At 38.2% G+C, this 23,664-nt stretch overlaps 1 protein-coding gene across 1 annotated transcript in view; it reads left to right on the top strand.

Annotated features, from left to right (window-relative positions):
* The window catches only part of LOC129684671 (adhesion G protein-coupled receptor E4-like), a 77,699-nt gene extending 71,131 nt beyond the window's left edge, over nucleotides 1-6,568 (top strand). The window contains exons 15-16 of the mRNA XM_055617882.1: nucleotides 2,093-2,188; nucleotides 6,520-6,568. Of these exons, the coding sequence (XP_055473857.1) occupies nucleotides 2,093-2,188; nucleotides 6,520-6,522 (99 nt within the window). The 3' untranslated portion in view covers nucleotides 6,523-6,568. The remainder of the gene's footprint in view (nucleotides 1-2,092; nucleotides 2,189-6,519) is intronic.
* The last annotated feature ends 17,096 nt before the right edge of the window (nucleotides 6,569-23,664 follow it).

Raw genomic sequence — 23,664 nt, 5'->3', positions numbered from 1 at the left:
GGAAATTTTTTATGCTGGTTGAAGGCTAGATTGTTCCCATTTTCTGAGATCTCTAGTAGAGCATGGAGACCAACCAACAAAGGTTGTACTCTGGTAGTACAATGAGTCTCCATCTGGGGTGGGGGCCGGTGAATGGTGCCTGGGAGGGCTGATGGGTTGGGGTAAGGTGAGTAGAAGGTGAGTAGCTAAGTTTTGCAGGCAGACAACCTATCTGGATTTATCCCAGTCTGCTTGGTTTTTAGTAGAGCTAGGAGGCTATGGCTCCTCTTGGAGGCTGAGGCACAGCGAGGGATTGGGAATAGTGTATGGGGACTCTGAGATAGTGAGCAAGTGTGAAAGATTGAGGGTTGGCAGCCTACTAAACTTTTCCCAATCTCTAGAAGATTTGGGAATCTCTGCCTTATGCTGTTCTGTGGTAGCACAGAGAGTCTCCACCCCATTGGAATCTGGGTTATGACAACTAGGAGAATGGAGTACTGGGTTCTGGGTGGACAGAGACTGAGATTAGAGGAGTTTGGTGTTCAGGTAGCCTACCTGGACTTCTTTCAATCTTCTTGGTCGCTGGTAAAGCAGGGAGGCTGAGGAATAGTAGGAGTGGTGATAGGGTGGGGGGGGGTGTTGAGATAGTGAGAGATTATGGAAGGTCTCTGGGAATATAGCCTACCTTGACTTCTCCCAGTCTACAATATCTCTAATAGAGCTGGCAGTCTTTGGCCTTGTTAACAGGTAGGGCACAGCAAGTAGAAGAACACATGACTCGGGAAGGGTGGAGTGATACTGAGACAGTAAGAGACTGTGTATGTTTCAGGGGAGAACAGCTTATCTGGACTTATTTCCAGTCTGCAAGGTCTCTAATAGAGTGAGGAATCTCTGTACCAACGTATAAATATTTCCAGTCTGCAAGGTCTCTAATAGAGTGAAGAATCTCTGTACCAACCTATAAAATCTTATATTTAATATGACAATGACTTTAAAACAGGGCAGGTCATAGACTTGTAGGGCATACTTTCAAATATCATTTAAAATATTGCTTACATGAGATTTAGACTTTACCAACTCAATTAGAAGTTAAAGATGGATTTTTAAAATGAATTTATTTGAAAGTTAAATGTTGTGTTGCATAGTAAATGCCTCACATATATCTGTTGTTCAGTAAATTTTGCCACCATCCTCACACACTCATATTAGTATAATCTCTGTCTCTTAATCTTCATCACTACCACCACCATCATAATCCAATCATTATCCTGCTTTCCATCATCACTATCACATCCATCATCATGGTCATCATTATCACCATCACAATAGTTATTATAATTTTTGTATTCCTCATTATTCACATCATTATCACCATCATCACCACCATCATTATTATTACCATCAACAGTGCTACTCTGGTCACTATCATCACATCCTTCGTCATATTTATTACCATCACCCCAATTATTATAATCATCATCATACGATTTATGTCATTCTCATCACCATTGCCACCAATCACAATAATTTCAGTGTAATAACACCATTAATTTTCATCATCACCATAATGTTTATTAACATCATCAAGATCACTACCATGATTATTCATCACCATCTTCATCATTGTCATCACTACCACTGTGGTCACTGTCCTCATATCACATAATAATCATATTCATCAGTATCAATCTCACTGTGAAAATTAGCATTATTTTCATTATCATCACTATTCTCATGATAGCATTATGACTATCATTACTATCCTCCTCTTTGTTATCTTTATCACTACCACTACCATCACATTCATTAGTATCACAATCATATAATTATAATAATAATCACCACCATTTCCGTCATCATTATCTGCACCATGATCACCACCAGCAACATCACCACATGTTTATAGTATTTAACATAGATACCTTTTTATAATGGAGGAATTGAATTTTAAAAATTATTAAGATAAAATATGGCCAAATATATTAAGAAAAACATTGACACTGATAGAGAGTAGCATTGGGATTTGTATCTTTCAGATCCCAAGTTAAGTATACTCTCTTCTGTTGAACAAATTCAGGTTGTGACCCATTGTAATTGCTTTTTTTTCACCCAGGTACGAATGGAATATAAAAAGTGGTTTCATAAGATACAGAAAGGGGTAGAAATTGAAAGCACTGAGATGTCTCAATCTACTACCCACACCAAAATGGTAAGCTCATCTCCCCAGGAGAGCTTTATGTTACCCAATCCAGTTTCTCATGGAAGCATGAGTTTCATCTTTGTTCCTTGATAGAAAAAAAATTAAAAATCTGGCCTACAATATACAGCCATGGTTTCTAGATTTGGCACCTAAATTCCTTTCTTCATTCCTTATTTTCTTTTTGCCTTCCTCCCTTCACTACTTCCTTTCTGCATACCATCTTCGCTCTCTAACCCACTCACTTTTCTTCAATATCCCTTATTTGATTTTTCCTCCCTCTCCCCAAATTATCTCTTTTTCTGTTCACTATTATAAGTGGTTATATACTCACTTCAGAAGCCTTAAGTCAGAGTGCATTAGCTATAACCAATGGAAAAAATCTGTAAGATAGCACAAGATGCCTCAGCCTATGGTAAGATCAGGGATACCACTGAGTTATGTAGTGGAGTTAATAATTTAGAGATTTGTTACTCTTTGCCTTGCATATTTCCTTTGAGAAATGACACATAGTCCTCAGTTTCATTACTGAGGCCCAGACCACCCTCTGCTCTGTCCTTCACTTCCCATGAGAACATAGCCTTCCCATGTTCACATACCTCTCTATGCACTGCTTTCACATGTGACCATCTAATTCCCTGAAGCTGCAAGAGTTTGTCCATAGATTCCATGAATCAAGATTTTCATAGTATTATGATCCTCTGATAAATGCGATCCATAAAAAGAGGAACCTTCTCAGGGTGGTTCTGTTTCTAGCTTATTGATGTTCTGATGAGCCACAGAAGTGAGTTCTTATATTGTGCTAAACTTAGGTGTAGTCAGAGGCACACTCAGACCCATCCCTTTATCATATCTGAAGGCACTAAAAACTGTGAAATTTGTGGATGAGGAGTTTGTAGAGTCAGTATATTGTTTGCCTTGCAAACGTGAGGTTCAATTTCATTCCTGGCACTTACTCAAGAAAAAAAAGAGAGGCATGGTGGTATATGCTTGTAATCTCAGCACTGAGAATATAGAGATGAATGATCCCTTGAACTCCTTGAACAGCTGATTTCACATGAATAGATGAGTTCCTGACCAGGTAGTAACTCTGTTAAAAAATAAATGACACCTGATAAAATGACACTGGTAGCTGTCCTCTGCCCTCCATTTGTGTATATGCTCTTGTACACATTCACCTATACAAATACCTGAGTGCACACACATAAAATTGAAAATAACCATAGCTACTGCTGTGTAGTTATTTATCAGTTTTCACCATCATCTTTAGCTTGTCTTATGCTCGCACTCTTTATTCCCCATGAAGTTCACTTCCAAAGTACCAAAATGAACCTCCATGTATATAAGTATACAAATAACTCAAGGTGATAACTGATAAAATGATTCCTTGCCATTTCAGAGAATTATGATTAGACCGAGCAAATTAGTGGGCATCCACTGACTCTTAAATGCTGAGAGTCTTGCTATTGGGTACATATTTGATCGTGGTCATGGTGTGATGCTATGCCCATAGATGCTATGCTATGGATCTCTTAGTATTTAAGGGTATAGGGTTAGGGATATGGCTTAATGAGTAAATAAAACACTTGTCATGCACAAGTGGGACCTTAGTTTCACATGTCCAGTTTCCATGTAAAACTGATATTGTAAGTACATTTTTAATTTCATCACTACTCCAGCAAAATGGGAGGCACAGACAGGAGTATGTCCAGAAGTTCAGGAGCACTATCTATTAAGCACAGTAACAAACAAGGGATCCTGTCTCACACAAGGTAGGAGGCTACAACTGGCAGCTGAAGTCATCCACTAACCTCCATTTGAAAGACTGGCATGCATTCACCTGTTCTCACACACATGAACACATACATATACACACAAAAAAAACCTATAAAATATACACAAAAGACAAATGAGTATAATGGTTCTCTTTAAGGAGAAGTAAAATATACAGTATTAGCAAGTGACAATAAAAGCAAATGGGCGTGGTTTCATTCCTCTATTAAAGAGGGTCTGTACAAGGTGCCAAAATTCATTGAAAAGGATAGAGAGATCAGTCAGGTTAGGAAAACATGCAGTGTTCTGCAAGGAGGCTGTAGTTTCTCTGCTCTCCCCTTCCATGCCCTTTCCTTCTCTTATCCTGTTCCACTCCTTCCTTTCTTTTCCTTTCCTTTCCCTTCCCTTCCTTTTCTTTCCCTTCCCATTCTTTCCTTTCCTTTCTCCTTTCTTTTTCTTTCCTTTCACATCTGCTATTTAATATTCATTGTCAACTTACAAGTATTTAAAATCACCCCAAAAATGTACTTTTGGGTATTTTCTGTGTGGCTATTTAGGAGAAATGACCCTCTGAACTTGGGTGGCAACTTGTGATAGGATGGTGTTTTAAACTAAATAAAAATGGCGAAAGACAAATATTTGAAAGTGGACACTCTCTTTCCTCTGGTTCCTGATTTTCTTGGATGGGAGAATCAGCTTCGGATTTCCATTATGGGAAGTGGTCCTGCAACCCTTCCTGTTCAATTGTTTATAAAGATAACAGTCATTGTGAGATTTCTATTACACAGGCAGCATTTTAAAATCAAATCCTACATCTATTTACTGTTTCTCTTTCCACAGCTTTTTTTCTGTATTAATCATTAATTGGTATTCAACATTCAAATACACATTTTTTTATTTCTCTTGTGTTAATCTCTGTGTCTGTAGTATATTTCACCAAAACAAATGTCTTCAACCCCTATTCAGTCTTTCTTTTCTTAAAAAAAATCATTTATTTATTTCATGTAAATATCTGTATTTTGTCTGAATACTTAATGCACTCAAACGTCAGAAGAGGGCATCAGATCTCCTGGAACTAGAATTAGAGACAGTTATGAACCACTATGTTGTGCAAGACATTAAAATCAGGTTCTCTGAAGAGTGTCTATTGCTCTTAACTGCTGAACCATCTCTCTAGCCAATCCATCTTTTTTTTTTCTAAATAGGAGAGAATTTTTCGTGTGGCTCAATAATACTCCATGTGTATGCAAAGCATGTTTTCTTTACCTGACAGTAAACATTTCTGTAGATTTTATGTCTTAGTTATAATGGAATATTAAGTGTGCTCAGACAGGTATCTCTGTGATGTTTCAAAGATGAATGTGCTAAGAAAAAATATTTGTGCTCTTGAGGTTCCTGGGTTTCTTAGTTGGTTTTCTATTGCAATGATAAGATATGACCAAGGCAACTTATAGTAGAAAAAGTTTATTGGAAGTTTATAGTTTCAATGGGGAGTTCATGCACATCATGGCAATGAGAATAGACACAGTCAGACAGGCATAGCACTGGAAGATAGCTGAGAGATTACATCCTAATCCATAAGTACAAGACATAGAAAGAGTGAGATACTGGGGCTGGCATGTTCTTTTAAAACTCATAGCCCTCCTCCACAGACAAACCTTCTCCAAAAGAGCCACATCCCCTAATCCTTCCCAAATCCTTGATCTGGACCAAGAATTTACATATTTTAACCTGTGAGGGCTATTCTCACTCAAACCATCACACTGGGTTGCCCTGTCTGAACTTTGATCAACTCCTCATAAAACTGTCATTGAATAAAAATCAGAATGATATCCATAAGACCATTGTGTTCTATTGTAATCTACTGTTTGTGTTGTATTTCATTAATGTCAAATTTCAAGAACCAGCTTCATAAGAAGAATCAAAAAACTAGTCATAAATCTATATGTTTAGGTGTCATGTTCCAGTATAAAAGGTCCATATAGACTCTTATAATGCCAGTAAATTTTCTGTGGCCTCTAACAGACCTGATAATGTTATATTTAAATGACAAAAAATGCATAAGTTTAAATATCTACTTCCAGGATATGTGGCCTTGACAAGTCACATTTGATGTTTCTTGGATTCAGAGTCCCAGTCTGTATAACAAAGAAAATATTGATGTTTTCACAAAGAATAAATGGTTACATGCATGATAACACCAGGGAGGAAATGAAAGATTGTAGCAAGCTGATACTTTTATGGAAAGATGTAAAGTAAGATAAGTTTCACATATATGGGGGTGGCGAGGTATTCTACACTCAGGTACTCTAAGATTCAAACCTACCAAAAGTCTTAGCTTGTTACCATAGCGCCAACTAGAATTTTCCTTTCTAAAAAGTGAATTTCTGTTTTTCTCTAAATATCTATTCATTATAGGAGGAAGCATGAAAGTCAGCAGAACTGACTCAGTGAAAGCACTCACAACCTGAGTTCCTGTTTCTTAGCCAAAGACCATCCTCAACACCGTGTGGTCACATATGGACTAGGTTTATGTCACCATTTTTCTTTTTTTTTTTTTTTTATTCAAGTGAAATGTATTATCTATAAAATTACATGAAATGTGAAAATGAAAAGAAAAGCAGTTTCGTGTTTCAAAGGCAGTTGGGTCTGACATTCTCTAAGTGATCTCGAGAAGACAGAGGGTACGGAGACAGCAGAACAGAACCTTCCCTTTAAAGCAGCGTCTCCCAAAAGTGGAAGTCTGGTCCTTGAATTATTATTAAGACACAAGAGGTAAAATCCTGCAGCTTCTACATTCTTTTTTTTTCTTTCTTTATTTTTAGTTACATTTTGTTAACTCTGTGTCCCAGCTGTATCCCGCTCCCTCATTCCCTCCCCAACCCCAGACTCCCTCCCTGGTCTCCTCCCTGCCCCTTTCCAAGTCCACTGATAGGGGAGGACCTCCTCCCCTTTCATCTGACCCTGTTTTATCAGGTATCTTCAGGGCTGGCTGCAAAGTCCTCCTCTGTGGCCTAACAGACTGCTCCTCCCCTGGAGGGGGGGTCAAACAGCCTGCCCTTGAGATCCTGTTAGAAATAGTCCGTGTTCCCCTTACTTTGGAAAACTACTTGGTTATTGAGCTACCACAGGCCACATCCGAGCAGAAGTTCTAGGTTATATCCATAGACGGTCCTTGGTTGAGTGTCAGTCTCAGAAAAGACCCTGTGCCCAGATATATTTGGTCCTTGTAGAGCTCCTATCCTTTCCATAATCATACTAACTTCCCTTCTTTCATATGATTCCCTGCACTCTGCCGAGGGTTTGGTTATGAGTCTTAGTGTCTGCTTTGAAACACTGCTAGGTAGAGTCTTTCAGATGCCTTTTGTGGTAGACTCCTGTCATAAGTTCAATGCACATCCCATTTGTCTTTCTAAATGAGGATTAATCACCTTCGCCTGTGTCCACTTTCTTGATTATCTTCTTTAGGTGTGTAGATTTCATTATGTTTATCATATCTTGTAGGTCTATATAAGTGAGTATATACCAAGTTTGTCTTTCTCCTTCTGGGATACTTCACTCAGAATGATCTTTTCTAGATCCCACCACTTGCCTGCAAATTTCATGATTTCCTCCTTTTTGATTGCTGAGTAGTATTCCATTGTGTAAAAATACCACAATTTCTGTTGCTCTGCTTGTGGAGTTCCCGTTCCCTCCAGCTCTTACTATTTCCCACTTCTTACATAAAATTCCATTCACTCTGCCCATCAGTTGGCCATCAGGCTCAGCATCTGCTTTGACAGTCTATACTGCAAAAGCTTTCAGAGGCCCTCTGTGGCAGGTTTCAAGGTTGTTTCCTGTTTTCTTCTGGCTTTCAGAGGCCCTCTCTTGGGGAGTGGCATGCATGCAGAAAGGGGAGGGAGGGTGGGATCGGCAGGGAAGGAGGGAGGGGCTTATGGGGGGATACAAAATGAATAAAGTGTAATTAATAAAAAAAATAAAAGATTTAAAAAAAAAAAGCAGCCTAAAAATACCACAATTTCTGTATCCATTCCTTCGTTGATGGACATCTGGGTTGTTTCCAAGTTCTGGCTATTACAAATAAAGCTGCTACGAACATGGTTGAACAAATGTCCTTGTTGTGTACTTGAGCAAATTTTGGGTATATACCTAGGAGTGGTATAGCTGGGTCTTGAGGTAGCACTACTCCTAGTTGTCTATGTCACCATTTTTCTATGTGAATTGATAACATGATACTCTTTTGACTTTTTGAAAATGGCTTTGCTACAATTATTAATGTATAGTAACTGCACAGGTGAATGTATTTCACTGGAAAATTTCCATTATTACATACATACAGCTTTGATCATGTCTGCCCTCCCTGATTTATACTATATTTCTATTGCTATTTCTCACTTAATTACCATAACATGTTTTATTTGGGTTTCATCTATATTTCTTCAAGCAACAGGTTTTCATTTTTCTTCAAAGTAGAAAAATATTTCATGAGTTATATAAACTGTATTTTCTTTGTCCAATGAAAGACAATGAGGTTGACTCCACAACTTGGCTGTAGTGAATAGCACCTCAGTAAATATGACTGGGCTGGTATAGGACACACCTCTCTGAGAGAAACAGCTGTCATCTTCATAAGATCAACTATGACTACAAGCTTGTTGATTCTCACAGAGAAGAAATGAGGAGTGTCATTGTATCCTCACCTGAGATTCCTGCAATAATTCCAAAGGATTTATATGAAATTCTTCCCTAGTATTCTGGTCTCCAGAGATGCTAGAGGATATAGTCATCATGAAGGTTTATTGAGAGAGACTTATTGATGAAACTATAGGGATGTGACCATCCATGTTTAGTGAAGTATCTCCAGTCCCATTGATATGAGGTCAGCCACATGCTTGTAAAAAACCTTCATCTAATAAACCCATTGTATCCCATGGATGAGTTGGGTGAAATCTTATTTCACTTTGTCACTGGTATTTGTGAGGAGGGGTTAGACTGTTATGTCTCCCAAGATAAAGAATTTTCTTGAGGTATGATAAGGCAACCACACGTTAAGCTAGTGGAGACTCTATGACTTCACAGTAACTGTGTGAATGTACATCACCATTAACCCTGTTAATTGTGCATTTTCGCTGTAACTTTGTCAGCATCTTGTGTTAGCAGTCCTTACTGGAAAGAATGGAATTTCATATCCAGTTTTCGTTATCTTAAAGGCTAGGTGTATCAAGAACTCTTCATATTCCATTCCATCACCTGAGAGCTGACTGTTCACATAACCAGTTTTTCCTTCTTGAATTGCTTTTAATCTTGTGTTTATTTTTTAATTTCTTTATGTGTCCAGGACATTAAAATCCTCCAATGTCAGTTACTTCTCTGTGGCTGCACTGAAACCCCATGGCAAAAAGCAAGATATGGAAGAAAAATTTTATTTTAAAGGTCCCAAGGTAGCACATAGAGTTGTTGTGTCACAGGAATGTGACTCAGAGTGTGAGGATGGCGTGGCAGACAGAAGGCGGCATCAGCACATGCTATCTACACACAAAATTGAGTCCATGCTGCAAATATGCTGAGGACTTTGGCTAAGAAAGTGAAAACAAAACATGTAAACACAATTCCAAATGTGCTTTGCTACAGGATTTAGGTGGCTATGTTGGGTTCTTTAATGAAGAATAAGAAGCAGAGGAAAGGGCATGAGAGGGGTGAGTATGATGTAGCTGAGAATAGTTTTTGACCTTCACAATGGACGAGTCTACATGCTTTAGAAAGCCTGAAGAAATAAGGACTGTGAGCACAGAAAAGCACAAGGCCATATAGGCCAGAGCCATCCTGAAGGAGTTTTCATAAGCTAGAAATAACATACCTCTTTCAAGACAGCAGATTTGTTCTGTGTTTGCATAATGATCATCAGGTACTTCACACATTCTCCCATATTAAGGAAGAAATACAATATGCTATCAATTTTATTTCAGTAAATTTATCATAATTGGGGAGGGTTTGAGAAAATGATGTCTTTTGGCCTTTGAGTTAAATAGCAAATGCAGTTGTTTTAATAATAAAGTTACTCAGTATATTGTTACAGATTGTATTTCTTTAATCCATATGGTAACATTCAACTATGATTTCTTGTGACAGGGTGTTTCCTTCTTATTTTATTTTTATGAGTGTTTTGTCTGTATGTATGTATGTACAGCACATGCATGCAGAAGAGAGGGTGAGAACCCCTGTGTCTGAACATAATGTATGTGGTTAGCTATTTTATGAGTTCTGGGAATCGAGCCCAAAATTCTCTGGAAGAGCAGTCAGTGCTCTAAACAACTGGCCACTCTCTGCAGCTTCATGAAGTAGTTTTACAGTTAGTATTTACTTGGGAATTTATAAACATGATGGAAATATCCAAATGCTATGGCACAAAATTAACTCTAAAGTATCTTTATCATATGAAAATTTTGGTAGATCTATGCAGATAAAATATATTTGTGCCGAATATGATTTTAGTTCATATATCTTTTGGTTGATATTAATGGTGATTTGTGAATTCTAGAACTGTTACATTTATTGGTTTATTTCTTTCTGTGTGTGAAGGAGCATATACACTGACAAGCCACAGTATGTGTGTGGCCATCAGAGGACAACTTGCAGTTAGCTGGTTCTCTGGTCCACCACATGAATCCAAAAGTGGAACTCAGATACCTGACAACAAGTGCCTTTACCCACAGAACCATATAAACAGCCCTTATTTTAAAATTCTACAAGAAACTTCAAATTTTTCTCTTCTCTCTTCTGACTTTTGGTTTATTAAATTTTGTAATATTATTCCACCTCTATTTTCTTTCTTAACACATTTCTACTACTCTACATGGAGAGACACACTGAATATTATGATGTAGAATTTTACTCTTGTATATTCAAATATACTTAATAAATAATAAAGTTAAATTATTTGAAATTGAAAACTATTCCTGTGTAAGAATAACTTGAGCAGCCCCCAAAAGATTTAATAATTTGTATTTTCAATTTACTTTTATTATCCATCTTCCTAGGACCTATATATTTCTTAGAAATATGTTCTAAAACTTCAGCCACATAAATTCAACTTTCAAGTAACTATGTTACAAATGCACATGATATATACACAGGAGCCTCACATGTACATAACATACACATATCCAAATACTTTATTAAAACACAACTTGGGCTAGTCCCTTAGTTTGGGTTTTATTGCTGTGAAAAGACACTATGACCATGGCAAATCTTATAAGAAAAACATTCAATTGAGTTTGCAGATTTAGAGATTTGGTGCGTTACTATGTTTAGAGGAAAGCAGTATGCAAGTAAACATAGAAATCATGATATTTTTAGGCAGTTGGTGGGAAGAAGAAAAGATCATCCTGAGTAAGGTATCCCAGAAACAGAATGACACATATGGTGTATACTCACTTACAAGTGGATGCTTGACATATAATATAGGATAAACCTACAAAAATCTGTACACCTAAAGAAGGTGAGCTAGAAGGAGAACCCTGGGTTAGATGATCAATCCTCACTCAGAAAGGCAAATGGGACAAACACCAGAAGAAGAATGAAATAGGACAGAAGACTACCATGGAGGGCTTCTGAAAGACTCTACTGAGCATTGTATAAAAGCAGATAATGAGACTCAGAAACAAACTTTGGGCAGAGTGCAGGGAATCTTAGGAAAGAAGGGGGAGATAGTAAAACCTGGAGAGGACAGGAACTCCACAAGGATAGCAACATAACCAAAATATCTGGGCACAGAGGTCTTTTCTGAGACTGATATTCCAACCAAAGACCATTCGTAGATATAAACTAGAACCCCTGCTCAGGTAGTGTAGCCCATGGCAGCTCAGTATCCATGTGGGTTTCCTAGTAAGGGGAACAGGGACTGTCTCTGACATGAACTTAATGGCTAGCTCTTTGTCTGCCTCCCATGGAATGGGAAGCAGCCTTGCTAGGCCACAGAGGAGGACAATGCAACCAGTTTGGATGAGACCCGATAAGCTAGGGTTAGATGGAAGGGAAGGAGTACCTCCCCTATCTGTAGACTTGGACAGGGGCATAGAAGGAGATGAGGGAGGGAAGATGAGATCAGGAGGGAAGGAGGGAGGAGACCACAGCTGGGATACATAGTGAATAAATGGTAATTAATATGAAAATGATTTTAATTAATTTATGTTTCACATAAAATGATTCCTTAAAAGATACAGTGTTGGAACACTACAGAATATCCTTTGATGATGGGAACTATTTCTCATTTTATGGAAAGAAACCATGGACTACTGACAATAAATACAACAAACCCAGGATTAATGGTTACGTTTTACTACATAAATTCACATGTAACCAAAGATTTTTAACCTGTTTCAGAGCAATATGTTTATGTATCTTTCACTCCACAAGCTCATTATAAGTACAAAGCAATAGATTTTTTAATGGATTTTAGATACCATGGCATTTTATTGTAGCTTTTAAATTATTTATTTACATTGTATCCCAATCCTAGTCCCCTTCCCTTCTCTACTCCTGATCCCCCTTTCTCCTCTCTTTCTGGCCCCTCTCCCTTTCCCCCTATACATCCATCCATACCCCTAAGAAAGCCTCCTCTCCAAATAATGCACCCCAGCACACCAAGTCTCATCAGGACTGAGCACACTTTTTTCATGGTGAGGAAGAGAGACAGAAACATCACATAATTACTCAGTCTTGGATTATAGGGCCCAAAGATCAACTAAGGAGAAAAAAAATGTAGGAAGTAACATGAAGAAAACGGTTTCATAAAATTCAGATCGACACAGTGGCTTATAATGAAGACACAATTAAGAGTGAATATTTATTTACCACATCAGTTTCACCTAAAACTTTCACAAAACTTATAATTACTAAACTTATACAGAACTTTACCATCACCCATTGTCTTCTTATATCCTTCATTTCTATTAAAACAGTGGCTATGTGGATATCCCCCCAGATCTGAATATAAACATTCTTGTAGCCTTGGTTTGGAAACACTCATGTAACCTTCTCTCATATAATTCTTGCAAAACTCTTTAATGACTGAGAAGTTCTCTAGAGAAACAAAGGTTCTACATTACCATTTCTCTCACCTTACTTGTGGTTATTTACAGGATTTCAGAAAGGTTCTACATAAGAAAAATTTCTCATGCTGCACCTGTAACTACTGTGATAGTATTATAGACTTGATGCCTTTTCAGCAGATATAGTTAGGTATGGCCTAACCCAATCCTGTAAACCACCTGATGGAAGTCTCTAAGGTCATTGCATGATTTTGCTTAGTACTGTATGTATATCATAACCCTTAGACCTGTTAGGTAAGACATGGGGACTTTCTTGAACAGCAAGAGGCAATGCCAGCACGTTAGTACTTATTTGGATGTATCCTGCATACAGACATAGAAAACATTACTTTAATAAAAACCACATTGTAAGCCAAGCATGGTGGTAGATGCCTATAATCCCAGCACTCCAGGAGGCAGAGCCAGGTATATATCTGTGAGTTTGATGCCAGCCTGGTCTACAAAGTCCAGCATAGCCAAGACTACAAAGATAAACTCTGTCACAAAACAAAGAAACACACACCCATGGTATTGCCATAAAAACAGACAGGTTGATGAATGGAATCAAATTGAAGACCCACAAATAAACCCACACACCTATAGACAAAGAAGCCAAAACCATTCAATGGAAAAAAGAAAACATCTTCAACAAATGCTGCTGGTCTAACTGGATGTAGGCATGTAGAAGAATACAAATAGATCCATATCTATCACCCTGCATATAACTCAAAGTCCAAGTGGATCAAAGACCTTAACATAAAGTTGGATACATTAAACCTAATAAAAGAGAAAATGGGGAATAGAATTTTACACATTGGTAAAGGAGACAACTTCCTGAAAAAAAAAAAAAAAAAACACCAACTCAAGCACTAAGATCAACAATTACTAAATGGGACCTCATTAAACTGAAAAGTTTCTGTAAGCCAAAGGACACTTTCAGTAGAACAAAACAGTAGCCTACAGAATAGAAAAAGATCAACAACCATGCATCTGACAGAGGGTTAATATCCAAAATATATAAACAACTCAAGAAATTCAACACCAACAAATAAAATAACCCAATTTAAAAATAGGGTACAGTGCTTAGTAGGTTGAGAAGCACTTAAAGAAATGTTCAATGTCATTTGTTATCAAGGAAATATAAACCAAAACAACACTGTGAATCTGCTTACATCCATCAGAATGGCTAAAATAAAAGACTCAAGTGACAGCAAAGGCTGGCTAGGATGTGGAGCAGGTTAGAGTGCAAACTTCTACAGCCACGATGGAAATGAATCTAGAGGTTTCTCAGAAAAATTGGAACAGTTCTACCTCAAGACCATTTCTGGGCATATACCCAAAAGATGCTCCACCATACCTCAAGCACACTTGCTCAACTATGTTCATAGCAGTTTTATTTGTAATAGCCAGAAAATGGAAACAACCTAGATGCCTCTCAAATGAAGAATGGATAAACAGAATGTGTACATTTCCACAATGTAATATTACTCAGGTATTCAAAACAAGGACATCATGAAATATGCAGGCAAAAAATGGAACTAGAAAATATCAGCCTGAGTGAGGTAACCCAGACCCAGAAAGACATGCATGGCATTTACTCACTTATAAATGGATATTAGTGATAAAGTAAAGGATAACAATGCTATAATCCACAGACCCAAATAATCTAAACAAGCAGTGCATGAGAAAAAAATCTAGGAAACATGAGGGGTCAAGCATATCACAAGATGATCTGCAGAGTAAACTAGGCTGGGCCCATGGGGTACACATAGACTGAACCACAAACCAATGGGAATGCATGGGCAGGACCTAGGCCCATTATCCATATATAGCAGATGTTCAGACTGATCTTCACGTGGGTCCCCTAACAACTGAAAAAGTTATCGCCTGCCTTTGGATCCTTTCCCCCAGCTGGGCTGCCTTGTCTGGCCTTAGTGGAAAAGGGTGTACTTAGTCCTGCTGAGACCTGATGTTCCAGGGACTGTTGGTATCCATGTGTGGGCCTCGCCTTATCTAAGGAAAATGTGAGGGGGAATATGGAGAGAAGGAAGTGAGGGTGGGACTGGAAGGAGAGGAGTGAGGGAGCCTGTGATCAGGATGTAAAGTGAATACCTACCTGTAGAGTACAGGTACAGGCTTGTCTACAACCCAATCGTATGGAATCATGTATGTATGTATGTAACATATGTATGTATGTAACATACATACATGATTCCATACGATTGGGTTGTAGACAAGACTGTCAGGCATTTTCTTAGTGACTGACTGGAGAAGGCACCAGGCATTGTGGGTGGTACTATCCTTGGGCTAGTGGTCCTGGGTGCTATAAAGAGGAGACTGAGCAAGGCATAGGGAACAAGCCTGTAAGCAACATTCTCCCATGGCACCTGTATCAGATCCTCTTGGAAAACCCTGCTGCTAAGAATGCAGTACATAGTGACTAGAAAGCCCTGAGCTGTGCCATTCTAGTATCTTAAGCCCCAACCAATGATGTTAATTCACCTGGAAACCCCCACTGCTTCCCTAAAGTTCTATATAACCCTTCTTTACCCTGAAAAAAGTTGAGCTGCCTCACTGAACAAAAACAACAACAACAAAACCACTTTATATTAAACTTCTTTAATCAACTATATGTGAATTAAATACATTCATTATTAAATACCAAATGATACTTTTGAAATGTATTCTGAAACCATACTCTGTAATGTGTGATGCAAATGTGTAAATGCTAAGTCTTATTAAGCTAATTATAATCAAATGTGTCATGAAGGTAACTCTCTAAGAAATGATCAATGTGCCTGGGAAATTTCAGATAGATGTCTTTTTGGTTTGCTCAGTGTTAAAGTATATTGTCAGAAGAATGTCATCTGTGGACCAAGACACAGGTTAACAACAGAGCATAGATCTCAATCTGGAATTCTCTATCTTTATAATGTTACAACTATTTTATTTTAGTTTAAGTTATTTGATTATGGTATGCCTCACACTGTTCTGTGTTTAACATTAAGTTCCAATTAAGAACAAGCCCTCAGATATGTTAATCTTTCCATAAGATTAACACTTGTCTACTAAAATATTTTTGAAATTATAGCTTAAGCATATAATGTAATTTCCCTCCCTATTTCTCCATCTTTTTCTTCTTGTCTTCTTCTATATTTTAAGATTATGTAACAATAAGTTTGCTGATAGCTGTGTTTATCTGTAGATTGTTTTCAGTGAAGTGGCCATTTTTAAAATGTCAGCTCTGAAAATCCATGAACATTAGAGGTCTTAGAGTTTTCACTGTATGTACTATACTTGCTTAATTAGATTCTTTCCCAGACATTTTTCAGCTATTGGGAAATGGATTGATTCCATGATTTCTTTGTTAGTATGTTTGTCATTGGTCTATTTCATGTCCTGATCTTCATTGAATGGATAAAATTTTTCTTGAGTGTCTTCATTGTCCTTTGTGTTTAAAATTATATCATATTGAAAAAAGATACTTTGATATTTTCCTTTCCAATTTGCATTTATTTAACCTCCTTCACTTTCTTATTCCTTGTCTAATATATTATCAAGGGAACCCGGAGTCATAAAAAACACATTACTAAAGTTTAAGTCACACAGCAAAGCCCACACATTAATATTGTGAGACTTCAACACACTAATCTCAGCAATGGACAAGTTGTAAAGACAGAAACTAAACAGAAATCATGAAACTAACAAGTTTTAAATCAAATTGATCTAACAGATATCTAAAAAATATTTCACCAGAACATAACAGAACATATCTTCTCAGCACCTCATGAAACCTTCTCTAAAACTGAGCATGTGCTTAGACAGAAAGCAAGTCTCAACAGATACAAGAAAATTGAAAAAGCCCCTGTATCTTATCAGACCACCACTAAAAGCTGTACTTTAACAGTAACAGAAATCCAACAACCCCATGGAAATTGACCAACTCCTTACTCAATGACCACTCAATAAAGAGAAAGATATTAAAAACTTTCTAAAAATCATAACATGTTCAAACTATGGGGGAAAATGAATGCAGTGCTAAGAAAAAAAGTTTATAACCATAAGTGGCTTCATAAAGAAATTTGTGAGATCTCATATTAGTGACTTAACTGCAACCTGGAAGCTCCAACAAAAATAAAAAAGCAAACACACACAAAAGGACTAGACAGCTGGAAATAATCAAACCTAGCAGTGAAATCCATAAATTAGAAACAGAGGTAACAGTACAAAGAATCAATAAACCTAAGAGTTGTTTTTTTTTTAATAAAATCAACAAGAGAGACAAACCCTTACCAAACTAACTACATAGTAGAGAGACAATATCCAAATTAACAAAATCAGAAATGAAAAGGGGCATATAACAGCAGAGACTGAAGAAATCCAAGGAATCTTTAGGTCTTGCTTTAAAAACCTGTACTCCACAAAATTGGAAAATCTAAATAAAATGGCCAATTTTCTTGATAGATACTACTTACTGAAGTTAAATCAAGATCAGATAAACCATTTAAATAAGTCTATAACCACCAATGAAAAAGAATCAGTGATTTAAAAATCTCCCAATCAAAAAAAGTCCAAAGCATAATCTGATTGGCCTACTCTTTAATCAACTCCCCCTGAGGGGGGAGCAGCCTTACCAGGCCACAGAAGAGGATAATGCAGCCACTTTTGACGAGAATGATAGACTAAGATCAGAAAGAAGAGGAGAACCTCCCCTATCAGTGGACTTGGGGAGGGGCATGCATGCAGAAAGGGGAGGGAGAGTGGAATCGGGACGGGAGGAGGGAGGGGCTTATGGGGGGATACAAAATGAATAAAGTGTAATTAATAAAAAATAAAAAAAGTTAAAAAAAAAGTTCAAGGCCAGATGGTTCTAGCGCAGAATTCCACCAGACTTTTGAAAAAAACTCAATAGAAAAACTCCTCAAAATATTCCACAAAATAGAAACACAATGCACATTTCCAAACTAATTTTATGAGGTCACAGTCACCCTGAAACATAAAACAAAACACTCAACCAAGAAAGAAGATTTCAGACCAATGTAACTTATGAACATTGATGAAAAATACTCAATAAAATTTTCACAAACTCAATCCAAGAACACATCAAAAACATCATCCATCATGATCAAATAGGCTTCATCCCAGGAATGGTTCAACATATGAAAAACCATCAATGTAATTTATCATATAAACAAACTGAAAAAAAATGATAATTTCATTAGATGCTTAAATAGCCTTTTACAAAATCCAACACCCTTTCATAGTCAAAAGTCTTGAAGAGATCATGGGTACAAGACCACTAGCAAAACAGAGTAATGGAAATATAGAGCATGGCAGTAGCCAACATCAATTTAAATGGAGAGAAAACCAAAGCAGCGTTACTATAATCAGAAACAAGATAAGGCAGCCCACTCTCTCCATATTTTTTAACTATTTTTAAATTTTTTATTAATTACACTTTATTCATTCTGTATCCCCCCATAAGCCCCTTCCTCCTCCCCTCCCGATCCCACCCTCCCTTCCCTTTCTGCATGCATGCCCCTCCCCAAGTCCACTGATAGGGGAGGTTCTCCTCTCCTTTCTGATCTTAGTCTATCAGTTCTCGTCAAAAGTGGCTGCATTGTCCTCTTCTGTGGCCTGGTAGGGCTGCTCCATATTTTTTTTTTTAATACAGTACGTGAATTTTTAGTTAGAGCAGTAAACAAGTGAAGGAAATCAAGGGGATACAAATTGAAAAAGATGTCACAGTATAGCTATTTGCAGATGATACTATATGATACATAAGAAACCCAAAAGAACTAGCAGAGATAAACACCTGATAAACACCTTCAGCAATGTGAACAGATACCAAAATAGCTTTAAAATTTCAGTAGCTCTCCTTTATACAAGCAATAAATGGACTGAGAAAGAAATTAAGAAAACAACACCTTTCACAATAGCCATAAATAACATAAAATATGTTGGTGGAACTCTATCCAAGCAAGTAAAAGACCTTTATGACAATCACTTCATGGTTTTGAAGAAAATGAAGAAGATATCAGATGATTGAAATATGCCCCATGCTCATGGATCAATATGATTTATGTAGTAAAAATAGCCATCTTAACAAAATCAATTTACAGATTCAATGCTATCTCCACAAAATTCAAGCACAATTCTTTACAGACCTTGGAAGAACAATATTCAACTTCATATGAAAAAAAGCAAAAAAAAATTTACGATACCTGAAACAGTCCAGTACAATAAAAGAACTGGAAGTATCACCATCCCTGCTTTCAGGCTGTACTACAGAGCAACACAGAAATTTTAAAGAAAAAAAAAAAAAAAACACATGGTGATGGCATAAAAACAGACAGGTTGCTCAGTGGAATCAAAATGAAGACCAAGAAGTAAACCCACACACCTAAGGAAATTTTATTTTTGACAAACAAGCCAAAACTATACAATGGTAAAAGGAATGCATCTTCATCAAATGGTGCTGGACTAACTAGATGTCTGATTTAGAAGAATGCAGATAGATCCATATCTGTCATACTGCAACAAACCTCAAGTCCAAGTCAATCAAAGATGTCAGCATAAAACTGGATACACTAAATATGATAGAAGAAACTGGGGAATCTTGAATGAATGAATTAGCACAGGAGACAACTTCTTGAACAGAACGCCAACAGCTTAGGCACTAACATCAACAATTAATAAATGGGACTTCATGAATCTGAAAAGCTTCTGTAAGATGAAGGACACCATCAAAATGACATATAGGCAGATGGTAAAAGATTTTCAAGCGTACATCTGACAGAGGGCTGATAGCATATATATATATATGAAACCAGACATCAACAAATCAAATAACCCAATTAAAAATGTGTACTTGATCTAAACAGAGAATTCTAGTTAGAGAAATCTCTAATGGCCAAGAAGCACTTAAATAAATGTTCACCATCATTTGTAATCAGAAAAATGCAAATCAAAACGACTCTGACATTCCATGTTACACCCATCAGAATTGCTAAGATCCAAATTTCAAGTGACTTGAGCATCTTTTGGATATATGCCTAGGAGTGGTATAGCTGGATCTTGAGGAAGCACTAATCCTAATTGTCTGAGAAAGTGCCAGATTGATTTCCAAAGTGGTTGTACAAGTTTGCATTCCCACCAGCAATGGAGGAGGGTTCCCCTTTCTCCACAACCTCTCCAGCATGTGTTGTCACTTGAGTTTTTTATCTTAGCCATTCTGGTGGGTGTCCGGTCATTTTGATTTGCATCTCTCTGATGACTAAGGACGTTGAGCATTTCTTTAAGTGTTTCTCTGCCATTTTGTATTCCTCTACTGAGAATTCGCTGTTTAGCTCTGTACCCCATTTTTAAAATGGATTGCTTGATTGGCTGCTTTTTAACTTCTTTAGTTCTTTATATATTCTGGATATCAGCCCTCTGTCAGATATAGGATTGGTGAAGATCCTTTCCCAGTCTGTAGGCAGTCGTTTTGTTCTGATGACAGTATCCTTTGCTTTACAGGAGCTTTTCAGTTTCATGAGGTTCCATTTATTGATTGTTGTTCTTAGAGCCTGTACTGTTGGTGTTCTGTTCAGGAAGTTGTCTCCTGTGCCAATGAGTTCTAGGCTGTTCCCCACTTTTTCTTCTAACAGATTTAGAGTATCTGTTTTTATGTTGAGGTCTTTGATCCACTTGGACTTTAGTTTTATACAGGGTGATAAGTATGGATCTATTTTTCATTTTTCTGCATGTAGACAAAGGACATTTGCTCAACCATGTTTGTAGCAGCTTTATTTGTAATAGCCAGAACCTGGAAAGAACCCAGATGTCCCTCAGTTGAGGAATAGATACAGAAATCATGGTACTTTTACACAATGGAATGCTATTCAGCAATTAAAAACAAAGAAAATCATGAAATTTGCAGGCAAATGGTGGGACCTAGAAATGATCATCCTGAGTGGGGTATCCCAAAAGCAGAAAGACACACATGCTATATACTCACTTATATAGACCTATAAGATAGGATAAACATACTGATCTATACACCTAAAGAAGATAAACAAGAAAGAGGGGTGGGGCAAGATGGTGGTGCCGGGAGGACTCTCATTCTGAGGAGCAGCAAAGCAGGATTGGCACAGTGACCAGCAATCAGAACTCGCGGCCATAAAACACAAGGAATTGTGTTTCACAGGTGAGAGGATACCCCACGGTGGGGGATTCAATCAGCTTTAACTCACCCGGCTAAACCTTGGAAGAGATCCCGGTTCCGCCAGGCGCTTGGTCGCCAGCCCAGAGCTACACCCCAGCGTGATCTGGTCACGGTCCCAGACTGAACTGTGGGCCCACAACACCATAGACTGGATTTCCCAGTCGAGAGATAAACCCACGGAGCAGGGAAGACATCCCCTGGAAAAGACTCGGGTTCCACGGGTGCCCCAGGAGCCAGCCCGGACCCAGAGCCGGGACCCAGGCGTCTGCATGGAGCGCTGCCTAATACAGGCAGGAGCGCTGTGCTCTGCCGCCATTATTGAGTTCCCCTTGGGCACTGGGACACACAGCTGCATCCTCAGACCTACAAAAGCCAGAGACCCATTACAGCAGCCCTCAGATACTGTGCCAAGGATCAACCAGTTATCCCTGGCTAGACTGTCAAAACTGTGGGAATACCTGGTCCTTCAAGAGGGCTGCACCCACAGTGTCTGGACCAGAGTAGTGCCTGCAGCCGCCATCCCAGACAGGGACACACAGCTTCTGGTCCAGAGTGAGGCACCCAGCCTCCAGACCAGAGCAGCGCCCCTAGGCACCAACTCAACCTAGGTGCACATTCTCCAGGTCCAGAGCGGAGCAATCAGCCTCCGGCCCAGAGACTTGCTGAGTGCACCTCTCACTTTCCCGGACAGAACTGTGCGCCCCAGGATAACAGACTGAGTTTCCCTGTTGGAAGAAAACCCCACAGCTAGGGAATCAGCAGATTCTTCAAGAGGACTGTACCTGGAAATTTAGTGAGCAACAGCACACTAAATTTATAACAAGAAACCCAGCAATGGGGCAGCTGTCTTGAGAACTTCTATGGGTAAGAGGAGATCCCCCCCTGCCTAACATAGACCACAGCTACTACTCAGGGCTATAAACCTGAGGTGAGCAGTGGCAACTCCTGAGAAACACTGGCCATACAGTGACCATAACCAAAAAGCAGAGAAGGACTCCTTCAGGAAAAATCATCTTCCGGCCAAGGGGATACTCCCTACCTCAGGACTCCAGGAAGCACAGAAACTAACAGCCAACACCTAAATCAGCCCAATGGGTAGAGGTCAGCGTAAAAGCTCAACCAACAAAAGACAGAGCAATATGGCATCTCCAGAACCCAGCCATCCAGGGGCGAACAGCCCTGGACAATGCAGCATAATAGAAAATCAAGAAGATGACCTTACATCCATGCTGATGAAGAGGATAATAGAGGAAACAAATAAAATACGTAAAGAATTAGAGGAAGATAAAACCAAACAGATCATGGCTATCCGTAAAGAAATGGAGGAAGATAAAGACAAGCAGATTAAGGCCATCCGTGAAGAAATACGGGAAGATGCAGCCAAACAGCTTGTGGCCTTCAGAGAAGAAATAATTAAATCACTGAAAGAAATGAAAGAGACAGAGTTGAAGGAACTAAAAGAAAAAGAGGAAAATACAAGCAGACAGGTGAAGGAAGTAAACAAAACAACTCAAGACCTGAAGGTAGAACTAGAAAAATTAAAGAAAACACAAATGGAGGAAATAATGGAGAGGAAGAATTTAAGAAAGAAAACAGGAACTACAGAGGTAAGCATAACCAACAGAATACAAGAAATGGAAGAAAGAATCTCAGGTGTAGAAGATACAATGGAAGAAATCGACGTATCTGTCAAAGAAAATGTTAAATCCAAAAAATTCCTGACACAGACCGTCCAAGAAATCCAGGACAATATGAAAAGACAAAATCTAAGAATAATAGGAATAGAGGAAAAAGAAGACTCCCTTCTCCAAGGCCCAGAAAATATTTTCAACAAAATCATTGAAGAAAATTTCCCCAAGTTAAAGGAGAAGCCAATAAGGATACACGAGGCCTACAGAACACCCAACAAATTTGACCAGAAAAGAAAATCCTCCCGCCACATAATAACCAAAACAGTAAGTATACAGAACAAAGAAAAAATACTAAAAGCTGCAAGGGAAAAAGGCCAAGTAACATATAACGGCAAACCCATTAGAATTACACCTGACTTTTCAACAGAAACTATGAAAGCCAGAAGGGCCTGGACAGATATCATGCAGACCCTAAGAGAACACAGATGTCAACCCAGGCTACTATACCCTGCAACTCTCAGTCCTCATAGACGGAGAAAACAAGATATTCAATGACAAAAACAAATTTCAACAATACCTACACACAAATCCAGCATTACAGAAGACACTGGAAGGGAAAATACAACCCAAGAAAATTAGCTTCTGTCAAGAAAACACAGGAAATAATTAACCTCACTACAGCAAAACAAAAAGCAACCAAGCACACAACCTTATGAACACAGCCAACATCAAAATCAAAGGATCTAACAGCCACTGGGCATTAATCTCTCTCAACATCAATGGACTCAA

Source organism: Psammomys obesus, unplaced genomic scaffold (assembly GCF_907164565.1).
Source record: "Psammomys obesus unplaced genomic scaffold, mPsaObe1.curated_primary_1811, whole genome shotgun sequence".
NCBI lineage: Eukaryota > Metazoa > Chordata > Mammalia > Rodentia > Muridae > Psammomys > Psammomys obesus.
Note: the sequence above shows the minus strand (reverse complement) of the source record. Positions and strands in the feature narration are given on the sequence as shown.